Below are 27109 nucleotides of genomic sequence, written 5' to 3'. Positions count from 1 at the left end.
AAAGAATTTCAAGGAGCAACTGACAATCTGACTTCTGCAACTCAGAAGTCAGAAAGATAGGACTGAAAAATCCTAGTTGGATTAGCAACATACAGATCTTGGGTGTCCCTTGCCAGGGAGATTTCAGTGAAGCAGCCGGAATGAAAGCCAAATTCCAGTGAGTATGGAAGGGTAAATGTGAGGTCAGGAGAGGATGATGAGTGTAGGGAGTTGAAAGGGCAGGTGAGCCTACAAATGCAGGTGCTCTCTCCGGGTGGCTCCTGAGTGATGAAGCAGCCAGATCAAACAAGACATCACCATCACCTGCTCCATCTGCTTTTACCTTTTAAATCCTGTGATCAATGCTACAAAGTTGTGTTTTGTGTTATTTGTAGCACAGGATACAATTTTATTTTGTCCTGTTAGCCAGTTTTTTAAAATAGGGAAATAAACCATTTCATGCAACAGGTACAATGGACTGTCCAAATAAACTTATATGGATAATTTATTCATACAGTGGAATTATACTAAAATGTTAAAGAAAATGTAATATCAGAGATAATGTTTAAAAAATGCCAGTCAGGAACAGAGGAATGACTTTAGATACTCTGAGATACAACTTAAGAGAAATAGTGCCTTTAGACGTCAGTAATAAGAATTCAGAGTAAATACAATGTTACTTAATACCTTGCTTTAAATATTGCCCGGTTGACATTTTGCATACAACATACTTCAACCATTTGCAGCAACACTTGAAAGAATTAACAAAAACCTCGCATCATAGTAAAATAAAAATTAAATTTTTGCATCAAAACATTAAAAAACTTAAGATAGAAGATGTATTTACTATTTTAGCTTAACTGAGTTTTTTTTGTTTGTTTGTTTGTTATTTGAAGGGGCCATAATGACTGGCTGTCAAAACTGCTACATGTTAGGAACTAAACTGGTTTCCATGGCCAGATAGAGGCTGAGGAAAACTTGTATTCTTAGATTGATTTTATTTAGAGGCTGTAACACAAGAATCGTATCTGTGTGACTTGTGAGATTTGGCAACTAGTGCACTACATACATTAGTTCTTTTTTTTTTATTTCAGGACATTATGAGGATAACATTAGTTCTTTTATGTGGGGAAAAACCCAGAAGGTGAAAATGATTAAAAGGAACTCACTCCTTATGCCTAAAATGGAGAAGAGGCTCTTAGAAGAAAAAAAAAAATTTTTTTTTAACTGTGTAGGGCAGACAGACTAGCTCCAGCATGAAAAAGTTGCCTCTTAACAGTTTAAATACTGCTAAGGAGCAATATTCCAAGAAACAGACTGAAAATTAAAGGGAAAAGAAACAAATATGGGCACAATGCAGAGCCTACATAAAAGTATTTAAATTTTCAGTTCTCATGTGTTTTACTAGAGTTTACCTCATCTATAGCACTGTAATCATATTTTCAGACATTTAACGAGCTTAGTTCCCTGAACACTTCATACTTCCTTATTAATTCTGGAACAAAACCATTTTGCCAACTTCACATTATTTAATCTCTCTCTACAAAATGTTCACACAGGGACCAAAAAGTGTCTCAGACTTCTTTACATTTGATAACTAAACATTTGACTTCTCTGGCCAAATAGGCTGATGATGTCCTGGGTTGCTGCCAAGCAGGGAAGACTCTCCAACAGTCTCCTTTATAATGCTTCCAAATCCCCACTTCCTTGCGGCTTTGCTTTTTAGTGAGTATTCTGCCTTCACCTGACTCAATGTGTAGAAATTCTCTGCATTTTCACCCTGAAGAAAAATTCCTCCTCTAGACCAATAGGTTTTCTCCTCCAACACATCCAACACTTTATGATTCTTCCTCCTCTAGGGATCTGGAAAAGGACACAGAACTAATGAACAATTCTTTTTTCTGCCCCCACCCCCCGCCTTACTTTGGCTATTTTTGTGATTGACCCGAAAAGGATTCTCTCGTGGCCCTAAAGGTTTCCTTCTGTGGTCACTATAATAGTAGCAGGTCTGGCATAAGAGTATGTTAAAGCGGACTCTCCACAAAAGCGCTACCTATGCACCAGTTGGTAAGAACTTCCGGTTCTTACCACCGCACAAAGAAGCAATCCCTGTAATCTCTCTGTCGAACAACATACAACCTGCCCCTGAGGTTTGACTTGTGTTATACATGCCATTGAACATCTGGAAAAATAAGCTTTCCTCAAGATCTCTGAAGGAATGGAGCTTTTAGAGGCTTCTTTCAGTTTCTATATAACTGATAATTCTGTCTTGATCTAGACGGCACAGTATTGTAATTCGTACCATAACTACATCTACAGTATCTACAGTGCTACCATCAAATGACATTCCCCCAAATCAGCTGACCAGGGACATCTGCCATTAACATGGGAAACTATTCTGAGTTCATTTTTATCCAGCGAGGCAGAAAAGGGTACATTTCTTCTTGATCTCGGAGACGACCCGTGCTTGTAGGTAGGCCTGTGGTTCTTGGCAGGACTGGGTGAACAACCTCTTCTGCACAGGGAAGGGGTCCCCAGAGTTCCCCCATGTCTAGCCCGGAGCCTACTCTATCGCTGCTTTTTACCATAGACTCATCTGTCCAAATCTCGTCGCTCCCTAAATAATCCTCAGGACTTTGTACTACCCTCCAAGGTGGCCACCAGAAGGAAGAAAGGAGAACAGCCGGAAGGTTCTGGGCAGGGACCGGGGCGCCAAGAAGACCAATCAGCAGTCGCCCGGGGTGTTGATAGACAAGGAGAGAGGAAGCCGGTGGGCGGGACTTCCTCTGATAGGACAGGGCGAGCAGCGGCCCCTGAGTTGAAGGGGTTGCCCCCAAGGCCTAAGGTGTGGGGAGTCAGTGGTATAGACTTAGACTCTGAAGACGAGCCCGACCCCGGAAAGACAGACAAGGCGGTCCAGGGCAGAGGCACCACGGGCGCTACTTAGCCAGCGTTGTCGTGGGGGAATGAGACGTACGCAGATGACGCAGCTGCTTCTCAGGTGGTGGAAGGCATTGGCTGCGCTCACATATAGGGCGACTCTTGGTGCGCCCCACACCCCCTGGGGCCACCGGGCTCCCCGCCCTGAGCCAAATGCCTCAATATAGTGGCCCCCCTTGTGGGGACTCATCCAGCATTTCCTCCGCTCCTCACCATAAGGGAGTGGTGGTTGGATTCTTGCAGGTGAGCTGCAAAGACTTCCTTTGCAAAGGAAAGTCCAGAAGGTTGGACTTAATATTCCAGGGCCAGGTAAGGTCCTGGATAAATTTTCCTAAAGGGAAAAGATGCTGGTAGGGGCAGTCCAAAAAGCGTGAGCTTCCCGTCAAATGGTAAGTCACTTAAATTTTCAGTAGCTGCTTTTCAGCTGATACCTCAGCACCAATTGGTTTTCTACGCATTCTTCTGCAGGCATGTGGTGTTGAGGTTTTATTTGGTGGTGATCATGTTTAAGGAAGTGCACTGATTTGCCTTTGGAAACTGTAGGAACCAATTCGAGCAAATATGGAAGCTTTCTGTCAAGTTACATAGGCTGTCCTACATTTTTCTTTTTGCTAAAGCCCTTCCTGTAGTTAGCTAGGAGCATGTCACTCCTTTAAGCAAATTGTGTTTTGGTTTGCAGACTTTTTGAGGTCTAGGAATTAACCTCATTACTTTTTCATGATTCTAAATCCCTAATGTCAGTAACTACTGAGGTGCAGTATAGAAGTGTCAGAGCAGACACAAATTAAATTTGACCTGGAGACCACCTTTTTGTGCAAAGAGCCCCTAGAGATGCATAAGTGATCCTTGCCCTCCATTGGAACACCATTTGGAAAGCTGCCAAATAATGCACTGCAAAAGTAATACCAAGTGGTCCCTTGGTGGTCTGAGTAAATGCCTTCTTTAATTTTGCTATTTTGTGAACACCCCTAACTTCAGTTATCTCTCTCATGATGGGAACGTTTGTAATAGATATAGTTGTTAAAAACAGGGTCTTTAGGGTCAAACGTATCTTGATATGAAATAGGCTGTTTCTTTTTACTAGCTGTGGGACCTTGGGCATGTAACTTTACCTGTCTTAAGTTTTAGCTCTTATAGGTAAAATGGAAGTAATATCTAACTTGGAATTAATACAAAGATTAAATGAGGTTATATATGTATATAAAAGTGCCCAGCAAAGTGTTTGGCATACATACCTTAGTACTGGGCATATAGTAACTATTGTTTTAATAATCACATCTGGTGATGTTCCCAAAGAAAGATAAGATTAGAATATTTGCATTGATTAGCATAAATCCAGCACCTACAGTAGAAATATAACGTAAAATGCATGCCCTTTTGGATCATTATAAAAGGCAGCATATTAAAGATGTCTTTTAATACTGAGTATTTAAGAAACCCTGGGTTTCCACAGTATATTAGTTAGTGGAGAAGTAGAGACACTGCTTTGATTTGGTGCAGACTGATAGACAGAAACAAACCGGGCGGCGGGGGGGGGGGGGGGGGGGGGGCGCGGAGGGGGGTTAGTGTTCACAGCACGGGCTGAAGGGGACCCATACCAAGGCTTCCACCTGTCTGGTGTTGAACAGTATGATGCAAAGATCTTGAGTGTTCATTAATGTCATTTGGTTGTCTTCTCAGGTTCCTAAATTAAAGGTTGTTTTCTAGGGAGCTGTGAATCTTTTTAGCCTGTAGACTTCCCTCTGGTTTAGTGCAGGACGTTGCCGCATGTTTGTCCAGCAGTGCTGAGGTTACGTTGGTTGTGCCTGACTGGGTAGGTGTAAGTAATAGCTAATGTTGAGTCAGATCCCAGCCTTCCTGATAATTAAGTGAACAGCAACTTTCCACAAAGCAATCTCAGATTTTTATAGGGATTGCTTTACTACAATGGAAATCTTGACAGTTAAATCCACACAAACTTAAAAATGTTCAGTAACAAAGTGTGTCCTTAAATCTTCCTGCCTTCTCATGATTGTTTCTTTTGAAATAATGATATCAGAGTGCCAACTGAGGGATTGAATCAGCCCCCTCAGTAACAAGTTGACAAGCAACACACTGATGTTCCTTCGAGGCCTCAAGTTATAGCTCTTTGTGGACAGGTAAAAAGAAAAAATTTATCTCTGGTCCTCCTACCCCCATGGCTACTGCCATCATATAAGATTGATATTTTTAGTTTGGGATTTAAATGAAGAAGGGGCATGAAAAGGAGATGCAGAAGTTGTGGGAATGAAGCTGTCTAGCCACGTCACTGAGATCAATACTTCAAAGTAACCCTACTAGGGTTTGCTGAAGCTGTATCACAAGTTTATATAACCTGGAGAACAGCTTCATATTTTACCTTATTTATGCCTTTCCAACCAGCCTCACGTATTTATTCTCCTCTATCTTTAGTGAAGGGACAACAACTGTTTTTGTGTGACCCTTCATTTGACTTGTATGAGAGTGACATGCCTCATCCAGGGCTGTTCACTGAGTTTCTCCCTATGGATCTCAGTAGGGTATGCGTTCCTGAGAGAAATGGTTACATTCTGTAATGGGTTGGTTTCTCCATATTGTTTTGTGTTTTTTTTTTTTTTTTTGAGACAGAGTCTCACTCTGTTGCCCAGGCTAGAGTGAGTGCCGTGGCGTCAGTCTAGCTCACAGCAACCTCAAACTCCTGGGCTTAAGCGATCCTCCTGTCTCAGCCTCCCGAGTAGCTGGGACTACAGGCATGCGCCACCATGCCCGGCTAATTTTTTTTTTGTATATATATATTTTAGTTGTCCATATAATTTCTTTCTATTTTTAGTAGAGACGGGGTCTCACTCTTGCTCAGGCTGGTCTCAAACTCCTGACCTCGAGCGATCCACCCGCTTCGGCCTCCCAGAGTGCTAGGATTACAGGCGTGAGCCACCGCGCCCGGCCTACCATATTGTTTTTGAAATGGAAAAAATATCAAGTAGCTCAGCTTGCAATGAACACCTTAATAACTGATTGGTTATGGTACATCCATGGATTCAGATGATATTTCCTTATAATGCATTACAAAGTGTCATACTGTCATGTCATGTACCTTGCCTTTTTCCTCCATAGATCCTCCTGTGTGCTCAAGCCTCTGGAGCTAAAGAGACACTTCTGTCTCCCTAACCAATATGGTGCCTTATAGTTCAGGATGGCAGTGTGCAAGCAGACACTTGAGGAATTAGCATCCAATGTTTTTCTCTTTAGGTTTTAGTATTTGGAATTTGTTTGTTTCTGTTTTGCTGGCCTTCCTTTTTGATGCTCCTTATTTGGCTTTTCTTTGGTAGATTGAATGTGGACAGCATTAGGGTAATTATCGGCAGAAAAGCTTGCATTAGCCCTCTATGTTGAATCAGGATTTAAAGATTTTTGAACGAGGAGACTCAGTGAAAAGAAAAAATACGATCTCCTCAACCACGAAAAGAGGAGGTTGGAAAGTGGACTTCTTGCTTAATAGAGTAAAAGAGAAAAAAGGTGATAATGGAAGGCCAGGGATTCTGGAGTGGGAAGATTGAATGTGATACAAAGAAATCAGAGAAGGGGGAGTGATGAGTTCAAAGGGAACGCCTAGCAATTCGTTTGGTTTGTGGTGGGAAGCTTCATTCCGAGAAGAGAGAGTAGCTCACAGGCTGGAGGTGTTTATTGCCAGATCAGCGTTTCACACCAGCAGTCTGGCCTGAATCTTCTGGAGCTGCCAGAAACTGCTCAGAGTTGCACAGATTCTTTAGCCTAACGGTATGAATTTCAGGCCTGATTCCTGTTGCTTTTACTTCTCTCAATACTCACTTTGAGCTAATAGTGTGATGTGAGATCTGAAGATGAATGGCAACTTACTAATATTAAGGACTTTATTTGTTGCTTTATGCCTAGCAGGAACATACACAGGACATGTGCACTCTATGTGACTTCTTCCAACCTATCTGGGTAGCAAGATTTGAATTTCTGACCAAAAAAGGCTTTTGCTTCTGTCAACCTTACATAAATCATTCTAAAAGCTACAGAAATGTTTGAATTGCATCCTACTTTAAGGCATTGCCTGCTTTCAGAATGTTTCTTTTCTTTTCCTCTCCTGCTCTCCCTTCACATTTTTTCTTTTTTCCCTGAGTCAAAACTGAGCCAGTCCTACAGTTGGTAGAAAAATCTTGTTTTGACTTGTAAATTGAGCGGGTTAGATCAGAAATGCACTAAAAGAGGAATAAAAGGGGAAATCCAAGAGAGCATTCTTAGTCCAGAGTTAGTTTTTCTCGCCAGGACTTGTCAGTTGAGGAATTGTTATTTCTTTTCAGTTTTAGAGGGTCTTTTTTGGTCTAGCCCCAGGGCAGGCGAACTTTGGCCTGCTGGGCCAAATCTAGTCCACTACTTGTTTTTCTATGGCACATAAGCTAAGAATGCTTTTTACTTTTTTAAATGATTGAAAAAATCAAAATAAAAATAATATTTTGTGACACGTGAAAATTATATGAAATTCAAATTTCAGTGTCCATAAATAACGTTATGTTGGAATGTAGCTGCGTTCATTTGTTTACGTATTATCTATGGCTGCTTTTGTGCTACAATGGCAGAGTTGAGTAGTTGCAACAGAGACCTTATGGCCTGCAAAGCCTAAAATATTTACTATCTTATACTTCAGAGAAAAATTTGCCAACCCCTGCTCTAAGGCCATAACCTGACCTTTCCTACTTTTCAGAGTATTGTCAATTGTCTCATTTCTTTACTGGTTTAGAGGAGATGCCGAAATGCAAACACCGTTGTATCATTTGATTTCAATTAGCCAGGGATTTTGGACTTATGCAGTAGACTCCTAAAGAAGCATGGCAGGAAGAATATGGACAAGACAGTGGGGAGAAAGCAGAAAGTATCTTGTGAAATTTTAAATCAAGTATTGTTTTCCTCCCTTTCTGAAAATCTATAAAAGCAGGCATCTATGTAGGTTTTAGAAAGAGGAGGGAATGTTGGTTACAAACAGAACCCTCCTGACTATTCTTCCAGCCTCCTTCAAGCCCTCTCTGATAAAAATATGGAAACTCAAAATAAGATCACTCATACCAATGGATGCCTTAATTTTGTGACTTTTTAGTTTTCCTCCAGATGTTTTCTTGACCAAGAATCAAAATTATTTTCCCTCATGTTCAACTTTCTAAACATTTTGGTTAGTAGGTGTTGAATTACTTGTTTACACTGGAGGAAATTGAAGCTAGGACAAGGCTACTGATTCAGCTCTGCTGCTAGAGTAGTGCAGATAGAAGTCCATATTCAATACCGAGAGCCTGCTCCAAAGAGCTGCCTTTTATCCTTTGAAGGTAAATTTGATGGCATCCCTGAGAATTTTTTCCCAATAAAATTGAGAGAGGTTCCCAGTTATCTTTTACTCTGAAAGATTTCAATTTCCTGACTTGGAAACATCTAAAAAAGAGGGGAAGGTCCCTTGTTTTTTCATTCCTACCCCTGTGAAAGAAGTAGAGGAGGGGAAAGGCTTGGGGCAGACAAAAAGGGAAATCTCTGAAACCAGAGAAAACTCAAATAAATTGTGGCCAGCCGAGTCAGCATTCCTCACCCACAGTTGGTCCTAATTAAGGAGACTCCCGTTAAACAGCTCAACTTTCTGCTCTTATTCTTTGCTCTGGCCCTGCCAGCTGACATGGCAAAGCTTTAACCCAGGCCTCGGAAACAGTCTCTCATGTCTTGCCCCCATATTCTCACTTCTCTGTCTCTCCCCCACTACCCTGCAATTACCCTTTCCCACATTAAGATCCCAATAAACTATATTGATACCTCTAATCCAATCGTATCCATTTTGTTCCACAAAATGCTATCCAAGCTGTTTGCAGGGCTGAATAGTTGTGTATCATGTCATTACAGGAGCACATGTAGAACCTGATTTCATCATAGAAAGATGGAATTTCTCCAGGATTATTTTGCTGCCAAGTCAAAGCAGCAATGATAATTCCTTCCACTTTGCTTGATTCCTTGATTTTCTCAATCCACAGCTTCTGTGCCTAGCTGATGGATTTGGGTATTTTATGTCAGGCTATAGTGACCTATAATATTATGATCAAAAATCTGGTTTTAGTAAATCTCTGAATTGAAAACTATACTGAATCATGGAGGTGGCCAGTGTCCAATGTAGCCCAGTGGGGGTGTTGATGTGCAAATAAATAAGCTGCTTTTCATCACTTAATGGTTGTGGTAGTCTGCTTGAACTGACTAACCAAATAGCACAGGCCAGGTGGCTTAAACAACAGAGATTTATATTCTCACAGTTCTGGAGGCTAGAAGTCCAAAATCACGGTTCCATCCAGGTGGGTTTCTGGTGAGGCCTCTCTTCCCAGCTTGTTGACAGTTGCCTTCTCACTATGGCCTCCCTCATACGGCCTTTCTTCTGTGCATGCAGGAAAAGAGAGTGCTCTCTGGTGTCTCCTCCTCCTCTTACGTGAATGCCAGTCCTATCAGGACACCACCCTCATGACCTCATTTAACCTTAATTATCTCCCTAAAGGCCCTATCTCGAAATACAGTTGTTGGGAGTCAGGGTTCCACCGTGTGAATTTTGAGGGCACATAATCCACTTCATAACAATGGTCTAAGTTTAAGAAACTCTCTTAACCTGAGGACAAAAATTTAAATGCCAGAATGAAGAAGGCAATGCGTCAAGCAGCATGTTGTGAAGCAAAATGATAATTCAAAGAAATTTTTCTGGGTCATAGACACATTTGAGAATCTGAAACTATGATCAGATACCAGAAAATTGCATGTTTGCACACAATTTTATGTACGACTGCAGAGGCACCCGGTTCTCCAGACCAATTAAGTGGCCCATGGTTGTAGACTAATTCTCTCTAAATAAACTCTTTTGCCACTGATGAAATGGTGTATGTGCTGAACAAGCACAGAAACTTTATTTTGACTGAGTGTTGTTCTGCCTAGGACTGGACCTATGGCCCTGCTGCCACCACTAAAAACATTTAGACCTTCTGGGAAAGAAAAGTGAGCTAAAGTGGGTGTGCTGAAGGTGGTTAAAAGGTTGAGGGGAACTAAAGTTGTAACCAAGCAGATAAGTTTTCTCTCTTTTCTGTTATGTCAAGAATCATCAGAAATAACAGTAGAAGTCCTCTCTCTATGTGCACATTAAGGTGGCCTTTTATATTCTTGGTGGTGTAGTGACCCTGTGTTTGCTTACACTAACCCCTTTCTAAATGCTATAGGGAACTTTGGCAGTCACCACAGAAATTATAACTGAGTGATTTAAAAAAAAAAAAAGGCAACAGTGGAAATCTGTGATTTCAGAATTGAACAGAATGATCAAGGTACAGTGTAGGGCATTGGGGTATAATTTTCTTTACTGGGTTTGATCTTGAGGAAATATTTTCAAAATTTGTAGTATTAATCTTCATAATCTTTCCAGTTGGGTCTCAGTAAGAATCTGTCACTTAGATGTTGCAACAGATACCCTAAAATAGTATGCTCCAAAATTGTGAGGACTATTTTCTCTGATTTTTAATAGTACCAATAGTGCCACGTAACCAATCTGTAGGATCTTAATCTGAATTTTGGGAGCCCCCACCCCATGGTCCATTCATGAAATTAGCCTCAGCATTTGAGAGTTGAACAAATTAATCACATAGCTCTGTGATTAAAACTGGAGTTTAGGAAGTGTCTTTAACAAGTCACTGAAACTATTCATTTTCTTATAAGCCTGGAATAGTATGAGCTAATAGTATGAGCCAATGTACTGAGCGTGCCAAATAAATGTTCCTAATTGCCCATATCCTCCAATTTCATATAAGACTCTGGTTACCTTGTTCTTTAGAGTCCCTTCTGCTTGGTGATCTTTACCCTTGATTAAGAATTGGCAAACTCTTAGCTCAAAAAAATTTACATTGGCTTCTTCTCTGCTCCACCCTCTCTTCCTCTGAATCTCTCAATCTGGGCAATTTCTCCTTTCTTCCCATTCCCTGGCTTTGTTGGCCAAATTGGGCTAGCTTGCTGTGATCTCTGCCAAACCACAGACTTGTAATGAAGCAGACACTGTACTCCCCTTTCTCTTGGAGTTCTCTGAGGCCACATGGGGGCGGGAGCAGGAGAGGTTAGTGACTTTAAGAACTTTGGCAGTACTTGAACAGAATGTTGGTTTCTCTTGATTCATTTTCAAAACTGAGCATCACAGAATTGCCCAATTTCACTCTGACTCGTCTATCATCTTTTTATTTGTTTGTTTATCACTTATCCTCTTCAACCTCTTGAATGCTCTCTGAGGACTATAGCTAACAATTCAATGTATGTACCTAACAATTCTACCACATTTGGTGCCATCAAGAGAAAGATCTGCTGAGGTTTAACTGCAAACCGTAGCTTTTTCAGGTATGTAACTACTGTAATGAACTCCAGCTCTTCAAAGCTGACAATTTCATGGACCAAAAGTTTCCTGCTTGGGACAGCACTTTCCAACAGAAATGTAATGCAAGCCACATAGGTAATTTTAAATTTTCTAGTAGAAACATTTAAAAAAGTAATATAGGTGAAATTAATTGTAATATGTCTTATTTAACCCAATATATCTAAAATATTGTTTTAATATATAATTAATATAGAAATTATTAAGATATTTTAAATTCTTTTTTTTCTACCAAGGCTTTGAAATCTTACTCCACATCTCAACTGGGATTAGCCACATTTTCAAGTACTCAGTAGCCACATATGGCTCGTGGCTACCATATTAACACAGACCTAGATCACCACCTTGTTAACAAAGGAGAACAAGGGGTGCACATGCTGCAGGGACCAGAGATGGGACATCACTGACTAATTTTCTCATTTGGGACCCTCATCTCCATGACTGTCTGAGTGACCTTGGGGAAACATGGGCTGACTTTCAACCGAGTGTCTCACTTTTAGGAATGGGGCTGAAGAAAGTTGTCTTAGTCCATTTTGCATTGCTATGAAGGAGTACCTGAGTCTGGATAATTTATAGAGAAAAGAGGTTTATTTGGCTCCCAGTGAGAGAAGCATGGGGCCAGCATCTGCTTCAGGTGAGGGCTTCAGGGAGCTTCCAATCAAGGCAGAAGGCGAAGGGGGAGCAGGCATGTCACATGGTGAGAGAAGAAGGAAGAAGAGAGAGGAGGTGGTGCTAGTCTCTTTTAAACCAGCTCTCACATAAACTAACAGAGTGAGAACTCAGTCATTACCGCAGGGAAGGCACCAAGCTGTTCAAGAGATTCCCGCCATGACTCAAACACCCCCCACTAGGCCCCACCTCCAATACTCGGGATCACATGTCAGCATGAGATTTGGAGGGGCCAAATACCCAAACTATATCAAAAATACAAAAGACCAGTGAAGAATGGGACATCTTTGGGACTTTGGATTGAGGAGAGTCCAAAACATGTTTCCTTGTTCAGATGTAACCAAACTAGCCTTAGGCTGGGACAGGTTGTCATTTCTTTCATTTGACTGAGATTTTATAACTTGGTCTCTTCCTATTAAGAGTTTAGAATCCGCAGTGACACTTTTGTAGCAAACAAGTACTAAAGCACAGGCCAAACACAAATATAAACATATTTGATGTTGAATCTCATGAAAGTACCCCTGTTTGACCATTTTTTACCTACAAGATTGATAATTTCTTATAGTTAAATGTATTACATTTCATCATGGATGGCAAGAGTATTCTTGAAGTAGTGAGCAAGGAAAACTATATCTTAATGCTAACCTGGTGTAGTTCCAAGGAAATTATGGAAATTTTCAAGACAAGAGCAGTATTAGGAATGTATTCTGGTCCATAGAAGTGTATTCTTTGAGGTCAGCCCAGCTTATTTCTAGCCAATAAGGTTAGCCTCCTCAAGAGGACAGATTAGTTTTGAGTCTTTATGTATTTAATTCTAATTTGGGCTGAATCCAGATCCAGCTTTATGTACTCTTTGTGCTGTCCCCTGAAAGTACAAAGAGTCATTTGAGTTTCAGGGGCAGATGTCATGAGACACCGCTGGCTGCAGAACCATCCAGTGAGAGCTTTATCTAAAACACTTGCATTATGAAAAACGTTCCTTTTCATTTTGATCCATAGACACTCTGAGCCTTGGGGGAACCTAGAGCCAGGCCTATCATTGCTAACCTCCTACGCAGCTTTGGCTATCAGTTTGCTCTCAGTCCCTGGATATAATTCACACTTTGTCATTGTTGTCTGTTTAACTGACTAACTTAGGCCATCATCCGTCAACTCTAGCAAGTTTGAAAGCATCAAGGGTTGTGGCTACGGGTGATCTTTTAACCCTCTGCCCCATCTGATGTTTGTATATTTGATAGAATGTAGTAACACCCTGTTCGTACAGCGACGGGGACTGAAAAGCCTTCAACTCTGACTCTGTTTTTTTTTCATAATTTGGTTTGGGGATTCAGTTCCCTGAAGTAGGGTACCTTGTGCAGTCAAACAGCTCCTTGCCATGTTGGAAACTGTTTCCAGTTTGTATGATAAAGATACCTCTTCTCTCTCCTAGATGGGAAAGCAGGAAGTTGTGGATATCTCCTGGGGACATAATATTAGGCTTCCAATTCCATAAACTCTACCTGGGAGCAAAAATAATTCCAAGAGGGGGAAAAAAAACACAGTTCTTAAACCATCCTGTTGTACTGCAAGTATTTCTCCACTCAAAAAGGAGAAAGTAAGGTTCTATATTCACAGCTCTTATCCACTAAGTAGTAAATAATCAGAGAACTTGGTTACCGATTCACCAGGTGTGTATGTTTTGCACAAAGGTGAACCAATTCAGAATTCAGGCCTGACTCTTGAGAGCCGTGCTGTGCTACAGAAGCAATAAGGATTTTTTCCTATGCGGTCACAAGCTAGTCCACCCTTCCAGTTAGTCAGCCCACACCCTTGGCCCTCTGGCTGCCTGTAGGCTCCCTTGGCCATTCAAGTTCCGTGGAATAGCTGGGCCTAAAATGTGGGGAGCAGACGGTGTGAGAGAAGCCTGGGAGGGGTGGCCAGTCCTAGCCAAGAGCTACGTTAGTGCTGGTGCTTTTCCCAGAGGGAGGAGTGTTCCGCCCGTGCATCGCCGCGTGTCTGCACAGACACAAACAGATCAGTGTTCAGTTAAACTGGACGCCTCACAGTCCCTCTTTCATCCTGCGGAGGAGATGGGGTGCACCCGAGTGTTCCTTAGACTGTGGTATCAGTGCTAGGAAGTGGGCAAGAAAACAAGAGGAGGAATCAGTTGCCATTCACTACAGCCCTAGATGAAGCGCTTCATTTATTCTGAGGGCACTCAAGGGGCCAGTTTATTGAAGGGGATAGTATAGTGTCCAACACGCTGTCACTTTCACCCTAGCAACAAGACAAAGTTGGGTAAGCAACAAAAATTATAACTTAAAAAATAGATATCTAAGGATGCAAAGTATTCTAATTGAACTAAATTCCAGAAAGGGATGAGCTGTTCCTAGGAGAGATGGAATGCACGGCTGTTTTCATCCCAGGGGTCTGGCAAGAGGAGAAGCAAGCCCGCCATAGATGAGGATAAGGAGAAAAGAAGCTGGACTTCATACAAACTTTTGAAGGCTACATGTGGGACAGCCATAAGGAGCCCTAATTATAGAGCAAATAAGTACCCACCTACCCCTAAGTCTTTCCCATGAGGCCTCCACTGAGTACACAGTGGCAGTGAGCTGAAGACTTTAAGCTGGGAAAGAGACCTCTACTCCCCCAACACGCACGGAGCCTTCGTTGAGTACGCAGCAGCAGTACAGGACGTGAAATCTGAGAGCAGGGCAGGAGGGTAGAGAAAGGCCCCTTCAAAGCATAAGGACTCGTCACCGAGTACATAGCAGTGGCCCACGAAGAGCAAAGAGAACTCCACAGCAGCCCAAGGCTGGTGGCTGGGCTGGGTGGCATAGAGAGGGATACCTGGAGTCTCACTATGCTCAGATCCCAAGTCCTACAGGAAGGACAGTCCTGATCTTGCTCTCAAAACATTGGTGAACTGACTTTAACCAAAGCTACAACAAAGCCCAGACCTGGCTTTACAACAGGTTAGACTGACTCAGCTCTCAATTCTAGCAGCCTAACAGAGGAAGGCGCATGTCCTCTTACAGGTATACATATTGCCACTCTTCTACACACAGCACCTGGCATATGACAATAAGTTGTAAGACTCAGGAGAAGCAGAAAAATTTGACCGGGGTTGGGGGAGGAGTCAATAGAAGCAGACCTGAAGATGACCCAGATGTTGAAATCAGCAGACAAAGACTAAAATCCTTCTTATAAATGTGTTTAAGGATCTAGTAGAAAAGGCAAATTATATTCCTGTATAGATGGAGAATTTCAGCAGAGAACTGAAGGTTTTAAAAAAAGAATGTTTATAAATAGCCCCCCACCCCAAGCAAGGATTACTTTTGGAAACAAATTTCTAGCTATTCTTGGAGAATGTATAAGTAGCAGCTCCAAAATCAAACCTCTTTTCTGAAGTTATGCATTTCTGCTTTCATATAAGCCAGGAATTGAAGTCGACGAGTGAGTGCCCACTATTTACAAGCTATTATATGAGGGGTACAAAGAAATGTGAGACTCAATCCTAACCCTCAGGGAAATATAGTTCAGTGAAGAGACGTATGAACTTCACTGTTTTAAACCAGAACACTCGAATAGAGATACAGATAAGTCTACAAAAAATAGTGAGATTTCTTGTGGCAAGTAAGACGTGGAAGACTTAGCATTTGATCTGGAAATGTAAAATGCCTGTGTGAAATACATAGGGCTTACGTCCACTCATGTCAAATCCCTGTGATAATGCCAGGGCTCCAGAATCTTCAGCAGCACACAGACCACTTCATAGCGATGAGAGGACTCACGCAGGCCTGCATTTGCAGGGAGTGGAGAAAAGGGGATACACATCATGGTCAACAGTATTCTGACATGGCAAGGTCATATTTCTGGATTTTCTTGGTGATTAAATCACTCCTTCCTCTGTATTCCTTTATGTGTGTTGTCTCTACTTCTGCCATGGTATTTATTTCATTTATACATCTTCTCCATGCGTGGGTTCTAAGCTTATTCTGGAAAGCCACTCATTTTTGAATGCCCGTAGCAACGGACACTGTGCCTTATAAATATTAGGAGCTCAATGAATGTCTGCCCAGTTGAAACTGAATTGAATCCTAGGCAGGGTTAACAGGACTTAAACCCAGCTAGTCTGGCTCTAACATCTGTGCTCTTAACCACTACACTATGTTGGTGATGGCTCACGGATAGTCTTGATCAAAAAATGGGCTGTAGAATTTTGATTTTATTATTTTTTTAAATTTCTTTTTTATTACCCACTGTGAGCTCAGAATTTTTATTTTATTATATCAGCAACGAAGAGCTGATAAAGGTTTTGCTAAGTGCCACAGCGTGGAGTGATTAGGCTTCTGATCTCCTATCGTATCCAGGGTGTGTTAGAGGGAAGGAGAGTCTGTCCCGAGTGGGCGCGATAAGAAGGCTTGCAGAGTAGTTCAAGTGGGAGGGTGTGAGGCTCGGAACCCAAGCAAAGGCAGGGAAGACTGAACGGAGGAGACAGGTAGGAGAGGTGAGTGATACAGTCAGTGACGTCTTACCATCCTGATGAGAACGGTGAAAAAGGAGTTGGAGACATGCCTAAGTGTTTGAAAGAGCAGCAGGAAAATGGAAAGGCGATGCTTTGAGTGGAAATGGGGAAGGAGAAGTGTAAGTTTTGAAGGGTGGACTGGGGGCTGTGGGAACAGTAAACGAGGTAATAAGTGTCCTGGGAGAAAATTCTTTAATTCACCTCTATAATCTGTTCTAGCACTCTAGAAATATCCGTTGACAGCGGTCTTCATATTCATTGTCCCGTTGATATCTGCCTTCATCTCTCATAAGCTTATTCAGACTCATTTCCTCTTTCATTCTGAGGGTAGATGAAAGTGATAAAGTGTCGTTGTTCTTAATAAGAACTCTCCCAGAATGAAAACTTTTACACAACTTCTGCAACACATCAGTTGCCTGTTCCTGGTTGTTTGGATCTATAAACAGATTAGATTATAGAGGGATATTAAGGTCTCTGTGTTCTCTGTTGATTTCATGCCCTGCTGAGTTTAGGCTTAGCTTGTTGCTGCCCGACTCTCTCTTCTCTACCTGAGATCTATGTGAGAAACAGGAGGGAAATAGCAAAATCCAGCTTAGAGTGAGCAGAGAAATTCTTCCTGCCAAACCGCAGGTGCAGTCGCTCTCTGTAACTCTGAGCCCAGCCTCCTCCTCACTTTATTCCTTTTGGTACCATGTTTAAGCTGCCTTCCTTTCTCCCTGGTGTCTTAACGCTTAGGAGGCACTTGGGATGCCTTGCAGTATTCTGACTTACTATACTTGATAAACTCTGCAAACTCTTGTAAAGACTTTTGTACACCTTAAGCAATCATGTATCGTCCACCCAGCTTTGTTTTTCTCCCACAGCTCTTGAGTCTTCAAAAAAAAACCATCTAGATGTTTCCTTCTGCCTCTGCCTGATTTGATGATGGGAACTCCAAAGCTAATGTCCCCTCACTCCACCCCAAGGCCACCCACCAGGATATCTTATCCAAAAGAACAAGTTCTGTTAAGTGTCCTTTAGGGGTACTTTGCTGCAAAAGAATTTAGTTTAATATATTTCACAACTACTACATGAGTAAAATAACAATAAAGGGTTTTTTCCTCCCCTTAAGTCATAAAACCTTAAGGACAAAGAATAGGAGAAGGAAGAGATAATGTAATAGCAACGAGATTTTGGGATTCTGGAAATCGAGATGGCAAGTGTGAACTGAATCCTAAGCCAGCAGTGGGGGAAGCTGGGCAGCAACTCTGTTTGCACCCCAGAACCCTCAGAAAGCTTGGTCACTGGTGGCATCAGGTACCCTTAGTGGAGGAGGAGGTAAATCTGAACATAAGAGGACTGATTGAAAATTTATTTAAGAAACAGACTCTCAGATCCTCTCCTCCACCTGCTCCCAGAAAAGGAACTACTGTTTCCCTTTATCAACAGAAGACAGGAGACTTATTTTCTGGAGAGAGTAAAACGAGTGGTCTCTGTACTGGTGGACTCCTGGCACAAGAGAGGGCATAGATTTTGAAAAGGGTGGGGAACAAGTGAAACTTTGCATATCGAATGTTGAAACCTCTAGGCTCCTTGTCCAACTCAGCTCTTAAAACACCGATCTTACGCGCTTCAGCTGCAGTGTGGAAGACTCATCTCTAGGAAATCCGACCAACCCACACAAGAAAGAATCAGTCAGTCCAATCTCATATCCCTATACTGAAGCCGTGGTTGACAAGTCCTGCCCTTTGTGCACAGAAGGAACTCACTTTAAGTTGCAAATAACGTAAAGTGAGTGTCCCAGTCTTCCATAGGAACAAAAAATATGCAAAAAGCTTGGAAACCTGCCCCTCCAAATGAATGAGTGAATGAATGTCTCTGAGAGTTGAGAGAAGAGATTGTATCCTTGAAAGAAAGAATGATATGGTATTTAAAAAAGAAAAAGAACCCCTGGAAATTAAAAATAGGATAGAAGAAATGAAAAACTTAATAGAAGTAGAAGGGATGAAAGATAAAATTGAGGCCACTGCCCATAAAGTAGAACAACGAAAAATAAGAAAATCAGGGCTTCAGCTTAATAATCTGGTTAACAGACATTCCAGAAAAGAGAACTGAAAAATCAAGAGGAGAAAATCATCAAAAAAATAATTTGAGAAAATTTCCCAGAACTGAAGGTCATGAGCTTCTAGATTCAAACGGTCGGGTGAGGTACCCAACTCAATGGATAAAAATAGGCCCACACCAAGGCACATCATTAATGATATTTCAGAGCACTAAGAAGATGCTAAAAGTTCCAGAAAGGAAACAAAGAAATGGGTCTCATTCTAAGGACCAGAAGTCAGAATTGCAACAATAGAAGCTAGACGATGACTAAAAGCAGCCATGCCTTTAGAATCTGAAAGGAGGTCATTTTCAGCTTAGAATTCTCCTAGCCAAAATTTTACATGTAAAGATAGAATAAAGACATTTTATGACATGTAGGATCCTCCAAAGTTTACTTCCAAAGCATCCTTTTCCAGGAACCTACTGGAAGAGATACTTCACTAAAACAAGGGTGTAAAAGAACAAAGAGGAAGACTGAGTTTCCAATTTAAATCAGGTAAAGAGAATCTTCAGGGTGATGAGGTGTGATCCCATGATGTCAGCTATTCAGCAGGTGCAGAGAGCAAATGGCCGGAAGACAGAGATTACGCTCAGGGATATTTTTGAAGGAAGCACACGAAACGGTTCACAGTGGTTACCGTAGAAGTAAAAATGGAAGGCAGAAAAGGGGCATCTTTCCTTTTTACTTTATGTTTTTATGTACTATTTGAGTCTTCACTATAGCATGTAATACTTTGTAATTTTTTTTTTTAAGAAAGAAAATACACCCTCTCCAATGGAGCACCTCCAGTGACAACAGAATTTTCCTTTTGTTCAGAACTTGCAAAGAATTTGAGAAAATTTCCCAGAACTGAAGTCCATGAACTTCTAGATTCAAAGGGTTCAGTAAGGTCCCCAACTCAACTTTTGCTAAGAAACCTTTATATCCTCTAGCCAACCTTCCCAGGTAAATTCAGGCTCATACTTTCCCACTATAAGAAAAGAGCTTGGGAGGGAATGTCTTTTGGGCAGGGAGGACCTGAGCTCGCTCCTGGAAGATAAGCCGCATCCCCCACTTTGGTGTTGGCTTCTCATAAATGTGGGGCCAAGGAGGGTTTCTTCTGGATTTCAGGACTACAGCAGTCCTCTTTTTGCAAGGGCCATTCCGTAAGAGCTCTCTTTGCTCCAAGACCTAGATTACCAGTAATTAATCTCAGATGAAAGATCCAGTGCTACGGGCTTCCTCTGTCTTTGACCTAGAGAACATGCTCTGAATAGTTTGTTTGCTTGCTTGCCAGAGATCTTATCTTGACCCAGAAGAGCCGATAGGATCATAAAACCAGCATTGATTTTTTTTTTTTCCTCAGTATTCTTTATCTATAAAATAGGGGGTGTGCTAGCTTAGCCCAGGACAAATGTGAGATTTAATATATGTCAGGAGAGGGAGGGGGAAAAAGGTTGGCTGTCATTTAATAATGGCTGTATTTCATAGTAATAAAATTTAAATAGCTCCGCAGTGTGTTCTAATCCCCATGCTTTCTTTGCTCTTTCTCAATGTATTTGGATAAATCACTACGGAGCAACAAAGCCAAATGTCCAAACCACCCACTTTCCTATTCCCAGCACATGAATTAGAGGGAGGCCAGCGGAAACCTGGGCCAAGCACTTAGATGACTTGTGTGTCTGATTTTTGTTCCATGATATGAAACTCAAAATAAATCAAAAAGGAAAAATTTTTCAGGTACCAGCTAATTCACACAAAAATATCTCCAGCCTCTTTAGTCCTTGCACACACGCAAAGCTAATAAACAAACCCGCTCTGAACACAGATGCGAGGATTTGGAGATTAATCCCTCCAGGCACAAACAGATACTCGTGTGTAGCAGTCTGCCTGAACTTTTAGGCAGCAAAACTTGAGTAAAATCTAAAGAACTTTTTTAGGGTCCAGAAGACATTGTGAAAGACTTGGAAAATGAGACCGTTGAAGAAAGATTATAAAAGAGAGAATTTGAGCTTAGAAAAGAATGAGTGTGATCAACAAGAAACGTGAATAGCCAACGAGGATAGAACAAGAGGAAATTATTAATAATGTAAATGGTAGAGGAGGCTGTCCGGTTTCAGTGTTAAGAATGAGCTTTCTGACTGTGAAACTTGTTAAACCCAAAAACTGACGGCCGAGGGAATATGGTGGAGCCCAAGCTACAAAGATACAGAGGCTGTAGTAAGCTAGCTCACTTAGTACGTGAGCAAGGATTCTCAAATGCAGATGTTTAACAACAGTCTGTCCCCCGATACCACAAATCTGATATTCCAAGCAATTGACAGAGAAATGAAACTATTCAGCACACGTTTGGTACCTCTGCTTGGTCACAGTACCTTAAGTTTGGTCAATTTACCAGAAGAGCAATGCATGCTGTTTAGAACCAGGGCCTGATCCCAGGAGAGGGTGAACTGTATAAACAGGGGAGCAATGAGAAATGATAAGTCTAGGGGGTTCTAGAAAAGAGAAATATTTCTCTGGGCCTTGTTACCAACCATGGAAATTTTTAGAAAAGGGGTGGGGGAATACCTGGAGAACACATGTAAAAATGAGCAAACATATGGTAATTTTAAGAATGAATAAACATACGATAATTTTAAGAGAGGAAATTGGCTTGTATAATTAGAGCGATCCAAAAATTACCCAGTTTTTATAATATACCTTTCTGTTGTATCTCTGTTGAGGAGATATAACACCTTCACTTGGCAGATAAAGACAGTCTCTTCCTTTTATAAAAGAACATCACTAAATTACAAGGAAGTCTAAGTCACGCTTTGAAGTACTGGCAAACGCAGGACAAACCCTCAAGCTTTCTTCCTTTGGCCAGTCTATATACCGATGCAGAGCCACTCTTCCATCAATCTGAAAGATTTGTTCTTTGCCTTGGCTTCTGTTTTAACTGCTAACCTTTATCTCTCTGGACCTGTAGCTGGGATGAGAGTAGCTCCATCAGCAGTGGGCTCAGCGATGCCTCGGACAACCTCAGCTCGGAAGAATTCAATGCCAGCTCCTCACTCAACTCGCTCCCAACGACTCCCACTGCTTCTCGCAGGAACTCTACAATAGTGGTACGTGAGTTTGCACACACCCAGGCCACCGCAGGGCAACCTGGGCACTGGTGTGTACGCACCTGCACTGCACACCTGCCCCCTAGGATTGGTTCTCATAGGCCTGTGGCCAAGGTCTTTTAGAGCTGGCAAAAAGCAAAACAAAACACAAATGTTAAAGCTACCAGACAGTCACCGAAGACATTAGATGCTGTCTTAGTGTCTGTATTTAGTGCCCACATCAATCTGGAGTGACGCATGTGAGAGCTCTTCCAACTGGAGAAGAAAAGGAAACCCAGAGATATATATGACAGCTGCTCTCTGGAACCCTGGGTAGAAACCCTGAGTTGACTTAATACTCTGGGATGAGCAAAGCCACCTACTAACCAAAATAAATCCCCTCAGCTATCCATGCCCCCATCCCCACATGAGTGTCTCACTCTGCCTTTTTTTCTTCTCTTTAGCTACGCACAGACTCAGAGAAGCGATCTCTGGCAGAAAGTGGGCTGAGCTGGTTTAGTGAATCAGAGGAGAAGGCCCCCAAAAAACTGGAGTACGACAGTGGTAGCCTGAAGATGGAACCTGGGACTTCTAAGTGGCGGAGAGAGCGGCCTGAGAGCTGTGATGATTCATCCAAGGGTGGAGAACTGAAAAAGCCCATCAGCCTGGGACACCCTGGTTCCCTGAAGAAGGGCAAGACCCCACCAGTGGCTGTCACCTCCCCCATCACTCACACAGCCCAGAGTGCCCTCAAAGTCGCAGGTGAGCCTGGAGTAAAGGAAGGGACAAGGGCAAAGACCTTTTTCTTTGGTTGCTTCTCTTCTTTATGGTCATTAACCCACAGGATGGCAGCAAACGTTTACATAGTGCTTTAACAAACATTATCTTATCTGGTCTTCAGGACAGTCCCGTGAGTTAGGAAAGATGGATATTACTATCTTCATTTTATAGATGTAGAAATAGAAACTCAAAGAGTTGGGTAGCTCTGGGTTTCTTTAAAAATAGCACATATTTGTATAAGCCACTGCCTTGCCATGCTCAGGAAATGATATTTTTACTGGGTGTTCATCTTAGGCATTTCACAAAAGACAGCACCCTCATCTATTTGTTGTGTAGGTTCTGTAGTAAAACGGACATCACAGGTACTAAAACGGATACACCTGTTAAAGTAGTGAATGTTGTGTATCAGAGATTTTAAAATTTGGCTTGTGTAAGAATCACAGGGCAGACTGTTTAAATGCAGATTTTTAAGATGCCATTTTCAAAATTCTCCTTTATTGGGGTTCTCTTTAGAATCTGCATTTTAAAAACATCTACTGATGACTCTGATTTAGGAACTTCATAAACCAGAGTTTCAATGGAAAAAAGAAAAAAAGGAACTCAAAGAGGTTGTTAAGTGGCTGGACCAAAATCACACAGCTAATAAGAGGTAGAGGAGAGAGTATGATTTGTTCAGAGACTGGTTTGACCTCCCTTCAAACACTTCCCATTGGTTTCTTTTTTTCCTCTCTCAAGATGGTCAGTCCACGTCCTTATCTTCATAAGATACTTCCTTGACACCCCAGGAAGGTCCTAAGAAAACAATAAATAAAATGGCTACAGCAAGAGAATTATAGTGCTCCCAAAGTTGGCCCCTTGAGTAACCTTTCGCCTTAATCAGCATCTCCTTCTGGTATCTATTTACCGGTAGATATGGCCATACTTTATTCTATTTGCTTCCCCTTCTTTTTTCCCCTTCGTTAATCAGTTTTTAGATGGATCTTCTTGATCATCTTTATGGTTGCCTCTGCCATTTTCACCAAAATGTACCATCCTACTCTGGGAGCAGAAAAAAAAAAACACCACCACCACAAAATCCTAGCCCCCCTACCCCTCCCACCCAGAGTCATCCTGCCAAGAAACTTTATCAGCTTAGCTGGTACCTGCTTACCCATATTTGGGCCTCTAAAATTTAACAATGCATTGTGACAAATATTCCCTTTTCCCGCTGAGGGAAAGAAAAGGGTTTCTAAGGTCTTGGTCAGTTTCAGCTACTCTTACCTCTTTCCCTGCCCGCTTGCAGGCAAACCTGAAGGCAAAGCTACGGACAAGGCGAAGCTCGCAGTGAAGAACACTGGGCTGCAGCGCTCCTCCTCCGACGCCGGCCGGGACCGCCTGAGCGAAGCTAAGAAGCCCCCCTCGGGTATTGCTCGCCCCTCCACTTCAGGATCCTTTGGCTACAAGAAGCCGCCTCCTGCCACCGGCACAGCCACCGTCATGCAGACTGGTGGTTCAGCCACTCTCAGCAAGATCCAGAAGTCCTCGGGCATCCCTGTCAAGCCCGTGAATGGACGCAAGACCAGCTTGGATGTGTCCAACAGCGTGGAGCCGGGATTCCTGGCTCCCGGGGCCCGTTCCAACATCCAGTATCGCAGCCTGCCCCGGCCAGCCAAGTCCAGTTCCATGAGCGTGACCGGTGGGCGGGGTGGACCTCGCCCGGTCAGCAGCAGCATAGACCCCAGTCTCCTCAGCACCAAGCAGGGAGGCCTGACGCCCTCCAGACTGAAGGAGCCTTCCAAGGTAGCCAGTGGGCGGACCACTCCGGCCCCTGTCAACCAGACAGACCGGGAGAAGGAGAAGGCCAAAGCCAAGGCAGTGGCCTTGGACTCCGACAACATCTCCCTGAAGAGCATGGGCTCCCCAGAAAGTACTCCCAAGAGCCAAGCAAGCCACCCCCCAGCCACCAAGTTGGCAGAGCTGCCACCAACCCCTCTCAGGTACCCAAACTGGGCAGCTTCCTCCTGTCTGTCTGCTCTGTCATTCTTTTGCATACCCCTGCCCCCCGGACTAGGTGAGGCATGGCCTGTCCACTCCCGTCTCCAGGTCTTTGCATGAGTCCTTCTCCTCCCGTCCCCTGTATGCCAACCTTCTCCCTCTTTCAAAACTTACCTTGTTTGTACTATTCCCTGATCAGCCCTCAACCCATCTTCAGCACGTGTATGGGTGGTTTTACTATGTTTATTTACACACATGTACCCATTTGCGTAAATTCACTTGTATCTCCCACGTGTATACGCTGTCTCCCTTATTAAGACTAAAGGCGCCCCAGGTCGGGTACCGGGTTTCCTTCCACCGTATTTCACGGCAGCACTGGGACGAGCCTCTGTACGTAGCAAATAACCAGAAAACAAAACTGGACAAGGGATTTCTTTAAGGGCCCACCCGCCTCTCTTTTTGTAATTCTGCTATTCTGAATATTTTGTTTTATCTTCACTTCTCTCAGGGCCACAGCTAAGAGCTTTGTCAAGCCACCCTCACTAGCCAATCTAGACAAGGTCAACTCCAACAGTCTGGATCTACCATCGTCCAGCGACACCCACGCTGCAAAGGTCCCAGATCTGCATGCTACAAGCTCAGCAACGGGGGCCCCTCTCCCTTCTTGCTTCACCCCCAGTCCAGCACCCATCCTCAATATTAACTCAGCCAGCTTCTCCCAGGGCCTGGAGCTAATGAGTGGTTTCAGTGTCCCAAAGGAGACCCGCATGTACCCCAAACTCTCAGGCCTGCACAGGAGCATGGAGTCCCTCCAGATGCCACTGAGCCTGCCCAGTGCCTTCCCCAGCAGTGCCCCCATCCCCACGCCACCTGCTGCCCCTGCTGCTCCCCAAGAGGAAGAGACGGAAGAGCTGCCCTGGAGCGGAAGCCCCAGAACTGGGCAGCTGGACAGGTAGGTGGATGGGACGGAGCTGAGCCCGGGCCTGAGCCTGTCTCCGTGCCCCAGGCTCATTTTGCCATGAGCGATACTGTCCTGTGTTTTATTGCCACTTTGTGACTTTTGAAATTTTTTCACATATAATATATTAAGTAATTTCATTGGCTTCACAACAGCTCCATCAGGATAGGTAGGATGTTCACAGTTTTGTTTTTAAATTCTCACCTTGTAAATAGGGGAACCAGTGCACAAAGAAGTTACATGACTTGTCTAAGATCTCAGAATTCGTTTAACCCATCACCCAAGCTTTTGTGTCTTAGTCCAAACTCGTTTCTATTATATCATATCCTAGTTTTCACCAACCATAATATGATCTTTTAAGTTCTTAATCAGAGAAAAAACATTTAACATTTCAGATAAATTTCCCAAATCGTAAGCCAAGGCGCAGGCTGCAGCTGTGTCTTTGTTTTGTTTATATAGATAAAGGGGCTTACAGTTTGATGTCCTGGGTCCAGGGTCTGCAGCCTTCACGCTGATGGTCCCAAACCCTAGTTTCTAACATGGGCCCACACACTTCTCTCTTTGTTTTATTTCCACAGTAATCAGCGAGATCGGAACACTCTTCCCAAGAAAGGGCTCAGGTAACCCTTAAGTGTGTTTTTTCTTCTCTACACCTGTGGCTTCTGGTCTATATGAAAAGTCATAACTTGACCTGTCCCCAGCTCCAGTTGTGAATTTAGTGACCCTTTTAACTCAGTCATTTGCATGTGGTCCTGTACAAATACCACCTAGCACCCTGCCCAGGCTTAGTACTATGTGAGTCAACTTTTACAGCCAGTGTTCTTTTTTTGGAGACAGAGCAGAAGCAAGTTTGCACATGGGAATCATACACTTACCTGTATCAGCCTGTGTTATCCCAATCGTGGCTGAACTTCATCTCTGTAATTTTCCTCCCTCAAAGTATGGGGAAAAAACAGCCTGCCTCGAGGGTCACTCAGATGTGGGCAAGGGGCAGGACATCCCTGGTCCTCCACTGGTATGACAGGACTGAGTTGTTCAGTCGGGGGGTGACCCTATAGCTTGAAAGCTCTCACACAGAATGCTAACTAACGCTCTGTCCTGAGCTTCAGGGAAGCCTCCTCTGTCATTTCTGCCTGCCCCCTGCCCCCCGGGAGCCCTCGTGGGAATGCCTGCTGGTCCTTCCACACCCTGCTCATGGTCTGGGAGAGGATGCTGAGTCACCACCTCCCGCTCCCTCCTTAGGCAGCCCTGACTGCTCCCTCTTTTCCTCGTCCTGCTTTCAGAATCTCCTGGCCCTGGCCTAGCTCAGATACACTCCACACCAACTCACCCCCTGGCAGCTCTCTGTGGTTGCCCAGACCGAGTCCTTCTGCTGCCTCCTACAGGTACCAGCTTCAGTCCCAGGAGGAGACCAAGGAGAGGCGACACTCCCATACCATTGGTGGGCTGCCCGAATCCGACGACCAGTCAGAGCTGCCTTCTCCCCCCGCACTCTCCATGTCCTTGAGTGCAAAGGGCCAGCTTACCAACATAGGTCAGTGCTTTCGGTCACTCACTGTGGCAGGGGATGAAGCAGGGGTCACCTTGCAGGGTGAGGCAAGGCAGGTGGGCTTTGGATTTCATCTCATATGTGACTCACGTTATATTGGGTTGCTTCATGGTGCCTCCGTTTATCCACCCAAAATAATATTGAAGGAAAAGTGCTCCAAGATCTTGAACT

The 27109-nt window shown here is 43.2% G+C and overlaps 1 protein-coding gene across 3 annotated transcripts in view; it reads left to right on the top strand.

The window, feature by feature from the left end:
• NAV1 (neuron navigator 1) overlaps positions 1–27109 on the top strand; it is a 160043-nt gene that overhangs the window by 109541 nt on the left and 23393 nt on the right. For all 3 annotated transcript variants that reach the window (XM_069459276.1, XM_069459277.1, XM_069459275.1), the window contains exons 6-11: positions 21560–21698; positions 22142–22439; positions 23740–24433; positions 24940–25383; positions 25968–26009; positions 26775–26923. In XM_069459276.1, coding sequence (XP_069315377.1) covers positions 21560–21698; positions 22142–22439; positions 23740–24433; positions 24940–25383; positions 25968–26009; positions 26775–26923 — 1766 coding nt within the window. The remainder of the gene's footprint in view (positions 1–21559; positions 21699–22141; positions 22440–23739; positions 24434–24939; positions 25384–25967; positions 26010–26774; positions 26924–27109) is intronic.

Source organism: Eulemur rufifrons, chromosome 27 (assembly GCF_041146395.1).
Source record: "Eulemur rufifrons isolate Redbay chromosome 27, OSU_ERuf_1, whole genome shotgun sequence".
In the NCBI taxonomy this organism is placed as follows: Eukaryota; Metazoa; Chordata; class Mammalia; order Primates; family Lemuridae; genus Eulemur; species Eulemur rufifrons.
Note: the sequence above shows the minus strand (reverse complement) of the source record. Positions and strands in the feature narration are given on the sequence as shown.